General features: G+C 39.6%; 1 protein-coding gene and 1 long non-coding RNA gene across 2 annotated transcripts in view; one reads left to right on the top strand and one right to left on the bottom strand.

Moving 5' to 3' along the window:
- Positions 1–15,763, top strand: part of COL4A1 (collagen type IV alpha 1 chain) — a 133,816-nt gene that overhangs the window by 41,738 nt on the left and 76,315 nt on the right. Inside the window, exon 2 of the mRNA XM_017817331.1 lies at positions 10,092–10,142. Within this exon, the coding sequence (XP_017672820.1) occupies positions 10,092–10,142 (51 nt within the window). The remainder of the gene's footprint in view (positions 1–10,091; positions 10,143–15,763) is intronic.
- LOC108498519 lies at positions 9,526–10,299 on the bottom strand. Its single transcript, XR_001875196.1, has 3 exons — positions 10,200–10,299; positions 9,989–10,117; positions 9,526–9,785 (listed from the first exon to the last, which is right to left on the bottom strand). It is a non-coding gene; the product is annotated as an uncharacterized LOC108498519 (long non-coding RNA).

A 15,763-nucleotide genomic window follows, 5' to 3' on the forward strand; every position in this document is an offset into this window, starting at 1 on the left:
TGAGGTTTGTTCTGGGGTCTTTTTCTTCTCCTTTTTCCTCATCCTGTTTTCTTCTCTCTAGACCCTTTCTTGAAGGACACCACCTCTTGGACAAACCCCTGAGTCTTACCACTTAACTGGTGCTTCTCAGAGAGGAATAAAGTGACCTTTGGATCATTTGTCTGCAATAGCAAAGGAAGGAAAAAACACTTTTTTGACTTTTGTTTAATCATCTTTGTGCTTCTGAGCAGGAGTTGAGTCTTCTCTTCTGAGCAAGGGCTTTTGTAAAGCTGTGAGCTTAGCGTTTAAGAGAAGTACCTCTTGCAACTTGTGGCTCTTCAACAGTCATGACCATATTCATCTGGAGTCTTTAAATATGCAGTAATGTCCTTTGAAAGGTAACTTGAAATGAGTGGAGTATTTCTGAGGTGTGCAGTCTTTAGGAGAAAAGATGCTCCTGTGTCCTGAAGAGAAAGCAGCTTGTAATCGATGACATCCTGGACAGGAGCAAAAGACAAAATTCAGTGGCCTTTCAGGAAGCAGAGCAATGCTTTCCCTTATGGATTTTTAGGAGTCCAAACAGATAAATTATTAACAACGTCATTGCAAAAAATATTAGTTTAACTGAACTAAAGGTGTAAGTCAGAGCTTAAGAGAAGATGCCCAGGTGTTTCGTTGACTGGCAATTTGTTAAAATATTTGAAAACAAGTGCATAGTAGAGACTTCTGGTACTGCTTCCAGTGCAGAAATTATGGTAGGGTTATAATGCAAATACTCTGAAAACAGTTTTCATTTTAGGAAATACTTTTCCAATTTTAGACCTTCCCTGTGACACTGCAGTTTTTAGAACTGGCTGTCTTCAACAAGTGGCTGAAATTTTTCACCAAAGCAGTTAAATGCAGCTGTTTTTACTGTAGCAGTGGTATTGCCATAGGATGAACCTGTTTGGAAGTACTTTGAGATCTGTGAGGAAGAAAAGTGGGTTTATAGAATGAATTTTTGTGTATTTTGGCTGGCTGCTAAGTAGACTAAACATGCTACATGCTTTTTAAATCCTGTGTTTGACAAGGATGTTGAACTGCTTTGGTTACTACTGCTGTTTCCAGAATACCATAAGGTTCTTAAAATGTACCAATTAGTTGCTCGTTAACAATCTTGTGACTCTTTGTTGAATCTGCTGGTCAAAGTGAGGCCATCACTACCTTACCTGTCTCCTCCTCCCAATGTTACTGAGGGGCTGAGTGAGCTAGTGTTGTGAAGTATGAACAATGTATTTAAAATTGTTTATATTAGTTATTACTATTTTGTTGTCAGAATTTTTGAAAAGGTTGAGACTCCTTTTACAAGAAAAGACAACTTCACATGTTTTACTCAACAAATCGTTTGGACAGTTCTGATAAATTTATGCAATAAAAATTGCATACATTCTGGTAGAACTTGCTACTCCTTAAGCTCTCTATCTTACAGAAAGCTCCAGGAAGGGTTTTAATGACAAGTTGTATATATGCCTGCAATATGCCATGGAGGTCAGTGGGGTCTTCCGTTAAGGTTTTCCTTGTAGAAGCTGCAAAATTTGCCAAATCTTGGTAATGTCAGGCTGGGCTGTGTATTGTGGATGTTCATGCTGTGCAGGTACAGCCACAGCTTTAGGGGGTGATTGCAGCACTGATCTGTCCGCGCTGAGGAACCGGTGCCAGTGTGTGGTTTGTGCAGAGCCCTTGTTGCAGGTGCTGCGTAACCACATAAAGCCGCATCGTTTCCTAAGTTGTGCAAATTCAGACTTGGGGAAAACCAAAGAGTAAGGAACTGGTGATGGGGAGCAGAGGACTAAGAAGGAGAAAGTGGACACCATTCCTGCAGCCTATGTAACATGGAGGCAGGAGGCCTCCCAGGCAAGGCCTTGCCTGGAGTGGTTGTGTTACCTGCAAGTGCACAGAGCCTCCTCCGCTGGTGATGGGTCACACTGTCAGAGGGTGTTGTAAGGAAATTAGGAGCTGCATCAGTGAAGATGCTCAGAGCCACCCAGACAAAAGTCATGCTCAGGTGGTATGAATTCAGGACACAGCAGTCTGTGCCTGTACTAGAATATGTGTCACCTGGGTTTCTTATCTGAGCTCAAAGCTAGAAGTCCAGTTAATCTTCTTGTGCTTTTCTCACATTCTTTGGTGTGCATCCCCGCTAAGAGGACTTTGCTTCTCCGTTTATTTAGTCTAGGCAAGAATGGCAGAGGCCAAAGCCTCCAGCTTCCCAGCACTGTGTTGTTTTAAAGCTGTTACTTTTAAATGTATTTGTTTATGTTGATGTTTATGTTTGTCAGCTAACGGAAGGGAAAGCACTACTCATGGATATGCTGTAAACATTTGCAAAACGGCTTCACCGATTTCCTGTGTATCTCTCGAGGCATCTCCTTTGCTTTCAGGTTTATGAAAATGCCTTGAGGGGGGCTGAGGCACAGGAGGGCTGTGTCTCCCCTGCAGACTCGCTCTTTCACTGCACTCCCTGATATAACTGTGGCTTGCTGGGGCCAGGTGAGTGCTGGTTATTAAAGGGAAGACTTAGTGATGGCTGTGGATAGTGTGGCAAAGAGATGGCCTCTTCATGAGGACCCAGAACCGTCCCCACAGCCACAGGGACAGTCCTGGACCCTTTGCGGCCCGTGGTGGCCCAGCTCTGGGAGTGGTTGCCACCATGGCAGCCATCTCTTCCCACATTGCCCAATGCTGCTTAGAGAGGGCCACTGTCTGAGAGAGGAGGGAAAGAGGGAGTCCACCTGGGCAGTTCCCTCTTATCTCGGTCATGCCTTTGGGTTGGCGAAACATTGGGAGATGGAGGGTGGCTCGGGAGGGCTGCATTGCCTGCTGGGCTGGTGGCCACTGCTGCCTCTTCCTTGGCCTCTGCCTAGTTTTGGTGGCATTGCATTTTGCCTGCCTGCTGGTGCTGTTTTGGAGCAGGCTTTCAACAACGCTGAGCACCCATACTCAAACTTATTATATATACCACCTGTGCTTGTGAAAATGGGGTTGTGCACTGAGCAGTAAAGGCACAGGGACCAGAGAAGCTCCAAGACATTTCTAGAAAGCAGTGAAGCCCTACGCATGTGGGCTTACTGCAAGGATGGCAAGGAGACTGTCATCTGTCCCCCTGGTGCCACCAGAGTCAGAGGCAGCAGTTACAGGACAGCATTGTAATGACACTGTTTCCATCTTGCCAGGGTATGGCTGGATCCCGTCTTGTACCTCTAGAAGGTCCTGAAAGTGGTTGCGTGGATCCATCCCATAAGTCAGCAAGAAAAACAAAGTTGTGTGATTTGTTACAAGAGTCCACAATCTCTCTGCTTCATAAATAAGACAGAAGTTTGATGTTTGGTTAGCCTTCCACTTGTATGCCACTAGTGATTGCTAATGCCAGTTTCGCCAAACAGGCAAGTTTAGGGCATTTGGGTCTGTGCCGTGTGGGACAAGGAGCAGTTTCCTTTGTGCACTCCAGAGTAGTTGTATATGAGGCAAGTGGTTAAGCTCTAAAATGGCCATGGGGCTTCTGCAACAGGATTTTCTGTCCTCCCTGCAGATTTTTCAAATTAACAAGATGAGGAATGGGAGCTTCTTGCTTGTATCACCTGGCTCCAGTTTGCCCATCACAAAGTGGAAGAGCACAGAGTGGATTGTTAGCAATGATTACCATAATCAAATTTAGAAAGGGTCATGCCCTTTGAAATGTATTCCTGAAAGTGCTTGTCACTGGATGTTAGAAAGCCCTGGAATACGTTCTAGTCCTCAGCTGTCAGTGAAGTAACACCAGTGACTGCAACACCAGAGGATCCTAGTGGAACCTGGAATTTTTTTCACTTCTTTGAAGATAAAACTGAAAGTGGAGTTCTTAAATAGGAAAACAGTACAAAACCTACTGGATCAATAGTGACTCAGTAAATGCAGTCATCTCTGTTTGCTGGAGGCTAAACGGTGTCTGACAGTCTGTCAGGAAATAAACCTGCTAGTAGATAATGGTCATGGGAGGCTTTATATTTTTATGATAATGCCATGAGTTTGTATTCACAAACTAGTTATTTGCTTTGAGCTGTGCAGAACTGAGTGCTATAATGTGATATTCTGAAAATTTCTCTAAGTAAGCAAATACCTTGATTGTTTCCAGAGCTTCCTGTAAAAGAATGTAGTTAGAGGAAACAGTTGCTTTAAATGTCTTTTTTGTCCAAATATGGAACAACAGAAATAACTATATTTCCTGTGAACTAACTGGAAGCCCCCTGGATTTGCATTACTTTGTGAAAATGATGTTCACATCACCAACGGGAAAGTCATGTTCACAGAGCAGCTTTCAGGGAATTCCCATGACCCTACCTCCAGGATAGACCCTTGGGGAATTTGGAAAGGAATGTAAAAAATGAGATCCCAACAACAAAACATTTCAGCTCCAACAGTCTGATATTCTTTTGACTCAGAAGACATGACTCTTTTTTTTTAACATATTTTAAGTGAAGTACTTCCAACTGATGCTAATTTGCAAAATAAATATTTCCTGAAATAATTAATATTAAACATTTAAAAATTTACTAATATTCCCTTGAGTGACTAAAGTACACTGGAGATCTCAGATAAGAATCTGTGGTCTGTCTGCAATTTTTGTATGAACATCCTGCATGATTCTGATAATACAAAAACCAACAACAAAACAGCCTTCCCCCCAGCCAAACAGAGAAACCCTGCCAAAAATATATAAACAGCCCACTCACGTCCCAGTAGCCATAATGATTTTTTTTCCAATTGCATTTTAGAGTTTTTCTTAAAATCAGCTGGTTTTCTGAAAATTGTGGAAGGCTTTTAAATAAAACCAGAGTTGAATTGGTGTGATTCGTTCAAAATTCATCCGGCATAGTGATATTTCAGACAATGACTTGTAATTCCTTTCAGATATTAATGAATATGTTAATTTGGGAATCTAAACTTAAAAGTTTTCCTTAAACTAATAGGGATACTTAATTCATGCACTGTCATACAAATAATCATGAAGTTCCACAGTTTTCCACTGTGTAGGTTTTTTCCAGGAGATTTTTCATCTGGTCTAAAGCAATCCCTAGAAGACATATTAGGAGAGTGGCTCTGCATTGACAGAGAAATGAGTGGGGACTACTTCTCCTTCCTTCTGCGCTACTCATGTGCATCAACCTACAAGCAAAGAAGGAAGGTCTTCAGGAAAATGAGTATTTTAATTCTTCTTATCCATTCAAGGTTTACTGAGCCTTTGGAGATTTTTGGGTTGCACTTACTTCCATTACTTAAATATAGGCGTCTGGTGCCTTTTGAAATATTTACATAGACTGAGCAGATATGACCAGGGACCCAGGGGAGAGCGGTGCTGTTCCACAGGACATCTGGAATGGCACTGTTTGCTGTCCTCTGTGAAGACTAGATCTACAGAAAATTGAAAAGACACGACCAGGAACTTTAAATAGCTACTACATGACAGAAACTTCCAGTCATTGCTGATGAGAGTTGAACTTCAATTGGTGACCTAGAGGGTGAAAGCTGTAAAACCAATAAGCCTTCCCTTGGTTTGGGGAATTCCCTTAATAGTCATAACTGAAGTCTCCCCATGATTTGCTGGGAAAAAAAGAAAAAAAGGGACATGAAGATAGGCTGCCAACTGTTTTTTTCTAATGGGGAGAAAAAGAACTTAGGAGAGGAGTAAAGACTGGAGCTTGCTGACATTATAAAATAATAAAATGTTCCCTTTTGTTCGTTATTTATCTGTCTGTAGAGATCTGAAATTAATGGGTTTACAAATGAAATGAGAACTGTGCTCAATTTCTGGTCTTTGCTTTAAGTCCTGAAAATATAGCAATGGCAGATGTTTCTTTTCCTGAGCCATTTTAAGAGTTGAAGTTCAAATCATCAGTCCAGGAAAACTGGCTTTGTGTCAAGTTCTACAAGGGAGTATAACTAAATTTCGCTAATTTGCTAGTACAATCTGTATTTTTTGTTATCCTCTTTGTCCTAAGTAAGTAAATCAGAAGTTTTAGCAACATGATTTTTTTCAAAGGTATTAATGGACTGCAAAATCAATTAACAAAAATATTAAGGTTTACTGGAATATAGCGGTGATTTCCTCTAGTGGTACTCTGCACACAAAAGAGCAGTTCAGCTAATTCAATAGTTCATCTAAAGGATGAAGACAAGAATAGTAATACAGCCAGGGAGCTATTTTGACATTCTGTAAAGAGAAGAAAATATGAGGGGAATGCAAGATAAGTGTCTTGCAGTTGGCATCACCTCCCTATTTCTGTATTTGGTGGGATGTGAAACGTGAAGATGTTATTGATCCAACTCTCGTGTCAGCTACATGAGTTGTATGTACATGTACTTAGGAAGAAGTGTGGTGTCTGCTACATAGGGATAAATCTCCCTTGGCCTTCCTGCTTTCCCTGTTAAGACTAGGTTAGCATAGGACCAGAAAGGGGTTGATGTTGTGGAGGGAGGAGTTTCAGACACTGTCAGACAGCCATCCTATTGGCATCGCCATTCTTGTGTTTCAGCTTGAAACTGGTATTGGAATTCAACTCAAATTGGGATTTGAACTAAAACAATGTAGAGTGGGAAATCTACACTGTTTAATTACAAAGCATAATCAGTTAAGCATTACATTTAACCAGAAAATGTAATTTTAAAATTAATGAATCGTGAGATGAAATAATTATGATTATTTTTACCTTTTTAAGCATTTTAGCTATGAATTAGGAAAATCAGAGAATTTTGACATCTCTGCTAGTTTCGCCATTCACCTGTTCACAGGATTTTCTGTTTTGAAAGACAATGTATTTTGGGTAGGAGAAGTGACTACCTTCCCTGGAATAAGATTTTTAACATGAATAGAGTTAAGTAAACAGTGAGAATTTAATTAAATTTCTACCTTCCATGTGTGCTTTGCAGGGTACAGTGTGAACTCAATTGATACCTATGCAGTTAGCCTATGCTGGTGGCTAGCTTAGCAACTGAAACTCAATAAGCAGAGTCTGAGGTGATGTTGTGGGAAAGGGAATTACATTTTGTCTTGAGAAATGCACTTCTGTAAGAGAGTGGAACATCCAAGAACTGACTCGGCCTTTGTATTTTTTTGGAGATGTCTGTAGCCTCCAGAAATGGTGCATTTCCAAATATGGCAGTCATCTCCCTCCTAGGCTGCTCATCTGGCTGTTTGCATCGTTCCTGTGCAAGTTCCAAGCACTACTCCTCAAATGCCAGGAAAGTAGCTGGACGTGGAAAAACAGGGCAAAACGCAACAAGTCTGTAGTTAAGATCTGACAGATGTCTTACAGGCTGCATTGCAGATCAGAGTTTGTTCCATCTGCTGCATAGCATTTTAGCAGCCTTCTCAGTTCTGTCACTAACAGGGCTTAAGGCTTCTAAGGCTCAGTACGTGGTCATAGAAGTTAGAGGTCTGGACTGGGATGCCCCTTCATTAGCAGAAATTTTTTTGAACTATACATTAATATGATAGTAAATAAATTGCTGTCTTTTATGTATACAGTTTGCATGTAGCACATCTGTATGTGTGGTGTTGAAGGAACATAATCTTTTTATGGTTTAATACTGATTTGCTATGATGATTCACTAAGCTTATCAGTTGCAGACAGTCTGGGAGAATGAAATGAAACGGAAATGCTTGTCAAAAAATGAAGCAATCTGTATCACTAAAATGAGCTTCTGTTTCTGGGCGGACTGATATTTTGTGGGAGGAGTAAGATAAAATTAATGTCTTCAGATGTTATATGAGAAGCTGGCCTGTGGTGCCAGGAAGCTGTGGCTATTTGAAAACTGTGAGCATACCATGCAAAATAGGTGAGGTACCTGCTGCAGTGCACCGGGCCAAAATCTTTGGATTAGCCTGTAACTGGCTCCTAGACAAGGGGTAAAGAATCTGCCTTTTCATCCACCACTCCCCCCCAGCAGATTATTGCCCAGTACTGTTCCATGTCTGGTTTTGCACTTGGGGGACAGCAGTGATTGTTTCAAGCTCCATGCAGTTTCTGGGGAAGGTATTGTTTTGCAGATGATGTCTGGGAGATATGGCAAAGTTATTTCTCTCTATTTGTCTCATTATCTCTAGTCATGTGTAGTGAGAAATTATTAACTGGATTGTTCATGCCATGAGACTGATTTAAAACCATAAAAGTTTAGGAATAAGCAATAATTTGCATGGTTTCAGTTTAATTGTCTTGTGATGATTCCTGTACTTGCTTTAACCATCTTCCTCTCTCCCAGTGTCTCATTACTTAAGTGCCCTTTTGACCTCCTCAGATTGACCTTTGATCCATAAGCTTTTTCCAGTCTGGCCCTCTCATCTTCCCAGAGGACCAGGAGGAAAAAGCTCATACTTCTTCCTAGTATAGGCAGAATGTTATCACATCCCTCAGATTCTAAATACATTTTAGTAGTTGAGGATAATGCTATCCAGTAGTGACTGTCATCGTTGGCCAACCTCCCATCCATCTGCAAATGTTTCAGTCAGTGATAGTAAGAGATGATGCTATTGTAAAATAAAGGCAGCGTCTTGTAGAGGAGATGTCCTGTTCTGGCAAATTAGACTGCAGCACTTGCTCCTTCTTACCTTCCTCGCCCGTGGTTATTCTAATCTTAAGCTTAAGAAACAGGAAAAATTGAATATAATGCAGTCATTTTTGTGAGGATAAAAAGAGACTCAAAAACACAAGCCCATTCTTCTGGCCACGCTAAATTTAAGAACAAAACCCTACTTAAATAACAACATACTTTTTTCCTAAAACAGTGCATGTTAAATAACAGGCTGAAGGAAATATGTGGGGATTAACTTCAAAACAGATGTTTACAATGAGTCAGTGATGTATTTTAATTACATTCCCAGATGCAATTAAAACAGACTTCTTCTGAATATAGGGGATGTGTTGATAGAACTGATAACATTCTGCATGATGCTGGAGGAGGAAGTATGAGCTGCAAGCATGCGTCCTCCAGCTGTGATCTCATCAGGTCTGAAAAACTAAGAAGGGTCACACCAGGTCACTTCTTGTAATGGGAGACCCAATGTTTTTCCAGGCATAACCATGTACTGCAAGGAGTAGCCGATTATGCTGTGGGTGGCACTTTTCCCTCCTGATCCTTACTGAAGCTGCACTGCAGCATGTGTTGATGTTGTTTTCAGATCCAATTCTCTTTTTGCATTGTATGATAAATATTCATTCTAATCAGTGTTAATTCTCATCTTTCTGTGAATTTATAATGTAATATGGTAAAATGCTATAATAATGTAAGAAGTTTGACTTCAAAAAACAAATTCAGTGGATCTACATATACAAAAAAAAAGGATATCAATAAAAGCAACAAATTTTTCAGGAGCTGATACTTTAATAGTATCAATAATTTATTGATAGATACATTAACATATATATAAGCCTTAAATAATTTTATTTCTCTTTAATGCTTTACTTTAAAATAAAAGGTATTTACCAAGTAAAAATGTTATTGTATTATTTAACTTTCTGGAGGAATACTTACTGATCTTATGAGGGGCTTTCCAAATTCAAAATGGATTAGGTATCTTTTCTCTTGGTTGCCCAGAAGTACTGAGATCATAGTAGACTGTGGAGCCCCCAGGTGTAAAGGGACAGGTGCCCAGCATCTGTGCTGGGGTATGGCTCTGGGGAGGTGCCATCCTTGGCTGCTTGCGAATAATGGCTTAAAGAGGCTGTCGAAGGATCTCGTATGCACTGGTGGAATATTCACTGATACAAACATTTTGCTTCTTTTCCTCTTTGTTTCTGAAGGGCATAACAGTAAAAGCAATAGACTGCTAAGCTGCTTACTAGTTGCTTCATGACTATGAGGGGGAAAAGTAGGGAGTAGTCTAGAGAAGTACTTTGGTAGCACAAAGCAGCTGTTGGATTTTACTTGTGCATCAGTTAATCCGACTTTTCTCATGTTACCATATGTGCTTAAGCAAACATTCCCCATGCTGACCAACCTTGCAGTCAGTGTGGTACTTCTGACATCCCTGGCTCGTTGCAATATGTTCTGCTTGTCACCCAGTTCAGACGTTTAATTTTTAATTTCTCTTTTATTTTCAGGGTTGTTCCGGTTGTGGAAAATGTGACTGCAGTGGAGTAAAAGGGCAAAAGGTAAGTGAGCTGTCTCCATTTTTCTTGCTTATTTCAACCACAGGGTGTGTAACCTACCTGGAGTCAGGTGAACCATTGCTTTTGGTGAAGACCTGCACTCCAGGCAGTGTTGCCAAGGCCAGGCCACGTGCTCTTCAGTAGGGTTCCCGAAAAGCAGGCAGCTCGATGTCTGCAGAGAGCAGGAGGGGCCAGGGGTGGGAAGCAGTCAGTTGTCTTCACTGCAGGTTGAAGCCTCTAGCCCAGTGCTTGGCTATGCCTTCCCTCCTCCCCCATCGAGTGGGATGCTAACCCATCACTCTCATCTTTCCTAAGCCTCATCTCCAGTCTTTTCAGTTGGTAGCAGGCTTGACATCCTGAGCGCCTCTGGAATTGAGGCAAGCAGCTCAGTTCAGAAATGCTCCTCTCAGCATGCTGTGCTGGGACCTGGTGGCAGGCTGTCCTTCTTCTAGACAGGCATTAAATGTAAAAAATCAGGATGAAAAACTACTCTAAGTTGAAACAAGAGTGAGGGCAGATGATTGCTCTCCAGGAAGGCTGTGATGCATCATAATCAACATAGCCTGACCAGGGTTGGCCCTGGGAGGCAATGACTTGTAATAGGAAGAAGTAGAGTAATAATAAACTTAAATACAGAAGAGTGTTGCAGGTCAAGGAAAAAAAAAGGTCAAGAAAAAAAAATAGTATTTAAAACTTGTAAATGAGTTTTAAAGTTCCCATTCAGTTATCCAAACTTTTTGTGTATGAAACAGAAAAGGCTCTTCAAAGTCTTCTTTTAAAGCAGTAACAGTGAAAAAAAATTATAGTGTATTTAAGCATTCCGTGAATTCCCCCTCTAAATTACTTACTTTTGTAAATATTGCAGACATTCAATCACTCTCCTTATCTCTTCCAGTTTTGTTGTAGAGATTTTAATCTACAGTGTGTTCTGTTGTGCATGCACATATGCTGTGTATCTACCATTATAAATGAGTGTAAACCAAAGTTTTGTCATCCTGTGATTGCTGTGGGTACATTTTTGAGGTAAGTTGTTTAGGTCACCAAAGGAATGCTTAGAAAAGGTGGGGGGTTTGTTTGTTTTTTGTTCTGGAGGGTTGTTTTGTTCTTTGAAATAAATAGGCAGTTGGTGTTCTACATTGTCTCAGTTGCAATAGTTGCATGTTTATGGATGAGAGGTTTAAAAATGTTTGTTGGTGGCTTTTCTTTGGTGTTTTCCAGACCTAGGAATGTAAATTGTTAATTGGAGACCCAAGCAAGATCATTTTCTTTGTAACAGAACATAGATTAATTTGTGACACAGATGAAAAGTGTTGACGTTCAAAACATCTTTTAGATGGAGGCTCCTTTTTTTAATAATCTAATAACTGTTTAATAGAAGTCAACTATATATTAAAAACAAATACAAGAAAGACTTGGGAAAGCTTCAAAACTCTGAATTTATTCCTTGATATCTTGATCTTATTTTTCAGTAACAAGTACAAATGAGTCATTGTAGAATGAAAGAGACATGTTATAACTCTCTTGTTGAAAGACATTAGTTTTCAGTTCATAGAGTATGCCAGCATCTTGTAACAAGATCATTTTAAAAAGTGATAGCTTGGGGAAATAAATAGCATTAAACCTTATGCTTCATTTATTTCCAGCTGCAGTTCTGTCTCTTTGCTAGAGTTCTTGCTGGCATTTTTCATTTCCATAGTCCAGAGTCTTAAAATGTTCTCTTTTAAAAGAAATAGATGCTTGTCTGATATGCTAGAATCCCAAACTACCTCACATTAATGTAGACTATTTAAAAATGTAGAAGAGATAAAAATATCCACAGGAACAGAAATCATAGTAAATTCCAAATCCCATGCAAACTTGTCCAGCATGTCAGTTTACTCTCTACTCTTCCTAATGGGTTCCTCACAAACTTCCTTGACTTTAAGCAGGAATGCAGTGAAGTATTTACATCATTTTAGACTGTGTAGGAAATGCAGTTGTTGACATTAGAGGCATCAAGACAGGTGAATGAATAGTTACACCTGGAAAACAGTAGTCAAGGAAGGCATTCTAAGGTATTTTGGAATGGGTTTAACATGGAACTTGATTCAGATCAATGCTTGCTCATTATGTTAACACCTTGAGGCTTTCAAATGTGTACTCAGGATTTTGAAGAGAAGATCTTTTAGTTAAAAACATCTTCCCGCTGCCCTTGTTTCAGCTTAGAGTAGTTTCTCATCCTGATTCTTCACATTTAATGCCTGTCTAGAATAAGGACAGCCTGCCACCAGGTCCCAAACCTGAAGACAGAAGGTGGTGAGGGAAAGTAAGAGGAGCATCCTTCCTGCTTGCCTCTGTAATATTTCTAGAATTGGTCTTTCCAACCATTCTGTTTGGATTTGAAACATGTCTCTGCTAAACATGGTTCCCATTAACACACACATCAGTAGCAGTACCTGTTACCTCAGAAATCTACGTGAATGTTGCTTATTCAGAGGACAGATTAGAGAGACTGACCCTCGCCAAGATCCAGGCTAGGAGAAGGCTGCCAAGCCCAGCTCTTGTGGTACCCCAGGAGACCACATTAGAGAACATCTGCTCTCCATTTCTCACGTAGCCACTTGTGTGGGAAGCGCATATCCACTCTGCCCTGCACCATCCACAGCCAACATGTTGCCTACACTGGAAACCCTTTTGATCTGGCTTCCATGTCATGCAAAAGTGCACAGACACTGAAGGGCCTTTTCCAATCCACCCACACTCTTCAGCAATCCACCCACACCAATTTACTGCCATGGGAGCTTCGGGAGCTGCGGAAGTGGGTGCTGAGTTTACCCTTTAATGCCTTAAGTATTAACATCTGGAGAGATATTTCCTACCGTAGTGTGGGAAGAAGTTCCAGACCCTATAGTTTGGTGGGGTTTCATTAAAATTCATTTGGCCAAATAATCATATTAATGATCTCACCAGAAAAATCGCTGAAAATGGTCTTTGACTTAAAAGCTGTAAAGTGCCCAAGAAATACTACCCAACAGCATTTCAGACATGGAAGAGTAAATTACATTGGCATATTTTTTCTCTCACTTGAAAATATTTTCATGAATATGATGGCCATCTTTAGAGTACATTTAATATATTCTCTCATCAGACTGTTTCCATGAAAATTGCATCTCTATGGTAAACTCCTTTAACATGACTCATACTTTATCAAAGGCATATAATTGACAAAGTCTAAGGGTTTTCATCCCTTTCAGAAAATTTCAGAAAGTGAGCATAATTGCAACAGATGGCCCTTATCCCATAAAGCCTTTATTATTACACTAAACATCAGGCTGTTGTTTTAAGCTATATAATGTCAAGTATCACATAATTGCTGAACAGAAGGTGCAGAAATATTAGAAAAGCATAATATTGCTAAAATAATAAATAATACCTTACTGTTTTCTATTAGATTAGCCTAAAACATCTTCATTTGTTACCTCGTATGCTTTTTATTTGGTTTTCTGCATAATAACTTGACTGTTCTCTTGAGCCTTGCTGAAGTGTGAGATCTGTTTAAACTGATTAGAGTTTTGAATGCTTGCCTACATTTTATTGAGCTACTCTGGAGTAGACTGAAGCTGTGTTTTCTCTTTTATGCCTACCTAGATTTTGAGAACAATTTCAAGCAGCTGTGGAGATAAGAACTGCCTAGCCATTAGTGTGTGTAGAAAAAGCATCTTAAGCATTTCATTACCATTTAGAACAAAGACTGTACAGAGATGAGTGAAATTCTCCATGAACTGACTTTTTCCAAGAATGTTCATTCTCTCATTCATGACCATTTGCACTCCTTTTACTCTGTATCAGAAACATGTATAAATGGAACCTTGCTGTAAGTAATACAGAATGATTGATCTTCTCAGACTTATTAGTTAGAACGCTTTGAAGTATAAATCATCATTCTTTAGTATAAATATTTTATGATGATTTCACTGTCTCAGCATTACCCATTGAAAGTTGAAGTCACAAGAATATCAAACATGCTTTCATAATTGACCATGAAGTATTGCAAACTAAAAAAAAATCTTTCCTAGGATGCTCTGAAAGAAAATAGAAAAGAAGAATAGAATTAGCTCTAAATGAAACTGCTGCTTTTGACCTTTTGTTTGGTTTTTTGTTTATTTGAGAGGTAAAAAACTTGAGCAAGTAATTTTATCTTGGCTTATTTTTGCTTGCCTAATTCTGAGACTGTATTATATGTACATAAAAATTACTTCTCCATTTCCCTGATGAGTGCATCATTTCTGTATGGATTGACCATGCCACACAAGTACACAAACTGGCTTTGCTTGAGGTATTTTGGGTCTGGAAGCCAGGTAGCTCTGACTTAGACTGACAGTCAGTGGGACATCTCTGGAGTTCCCTGTCAACAGGACCAGTGACCAGTATTTTCTCTCCTGCACACTACAGTCTTAAAAATCACTCATTGTTTTGTTGTCTGCAGGGGATTGTGCTTCTCCTGTGTAATGAAAAGTTGACTGTTGCAGTGGACTGTGTCCACTTTTTGTAAGGTTTACCAGATTGGGAGGACCTTTGAGAGTCTTCCTGTCATTTTAGGTATCAAAAGGGAGAGCAAAAATATTTGTAATATTGATGATTTAACACAATATAAAACCTCTTGTTGGAGGGAAGCCCCGGCAGTCAGTGGGAAGATCACTATTAAGTACTTCTGAGTTTTCTTGAAGATATAGCAGAGGGCAACAAATCAGTTCCTTTAAGTGGAGCAAATCAATAATCACCAGATCTATGGTTTTCATAGTCAACTTTTATTAGACTTTTTTTTAAATCAAAATTTTTTTGTTAACGCTTTTCATCGACTCTACTTGGTTTTAGTAAATACAGCTCAGTGTTTCTATTTAAGTGGCTGCTGTTGGAACTTACGTGGTGTACAGCACCTATTTATGCCTGAGTTGTAAAGAGTATGAGCTGAGGACACTAAGGAAACCACAACTAAATAATATACCCTGGAGACAGCCATAACGTTGGCAAGAGAGGTGACAGGCAATGTAGGAGATAAGAATGGGTTTGCAGTCCTGAAAGGGGTAATAGATAACATTAAATCATCTATGGAAAGGGCTAATAGATAACATGAAGTCATCTAACCATTCCTGAAAGGGCAGAATCAGAAGACAGTAATAAAATAAGTGAAGATATTGATCAGCTGCAGATCTGATGTTCTACAGGGAAACTTGTGATTCATAAATATTTTTGAAAATCAGGACATTGTCACAATGTTTTTGTCAATTCTGCAGTGACAGTAGTATATTTTTATTGATTTACCCTTCACTCAGAGAAAAAACAATCCTTTTAATTCAAATCAGGGAAAAAGAACACCCATGTTTCATAAAGAGAGCTGCTATTCTTGAAAAGAACAAAATGTCAAATGACTAAATAATATTGAGTTCTACTGTTTCCCAACTGTCAGACTATACTGCTAAGTGTCATCTGAAACCATCAGCTTTTCTTAGTTCAAAATAGTCATAGGAACCATTTGTCCCATTTATCTCTGGCAAAATTTTCTGCGATATTTTTTTGTACTCAAGTACAGTGGGTATCTTTGATTAACACAAACTAGTGGATTACAATGATAAGTTTTTCTTTAG

The sequence above is a fragment of the Lepidothrix coronata genome, unplaced genomic scaffold (genome assembly GCF_001604755.1).
Source record: "Lepidothrix coronata isolate B3197 unplaced genomic scaffold, Lepidothrix_coronata-1.0 Scaffold60, whole genome shotgun sequence".
NCBI lineage: Eukaryota > Metazoa > Chordata > Aves > Passeriformes > Pipridae > Lepidothrix > Lepidothrix coronata.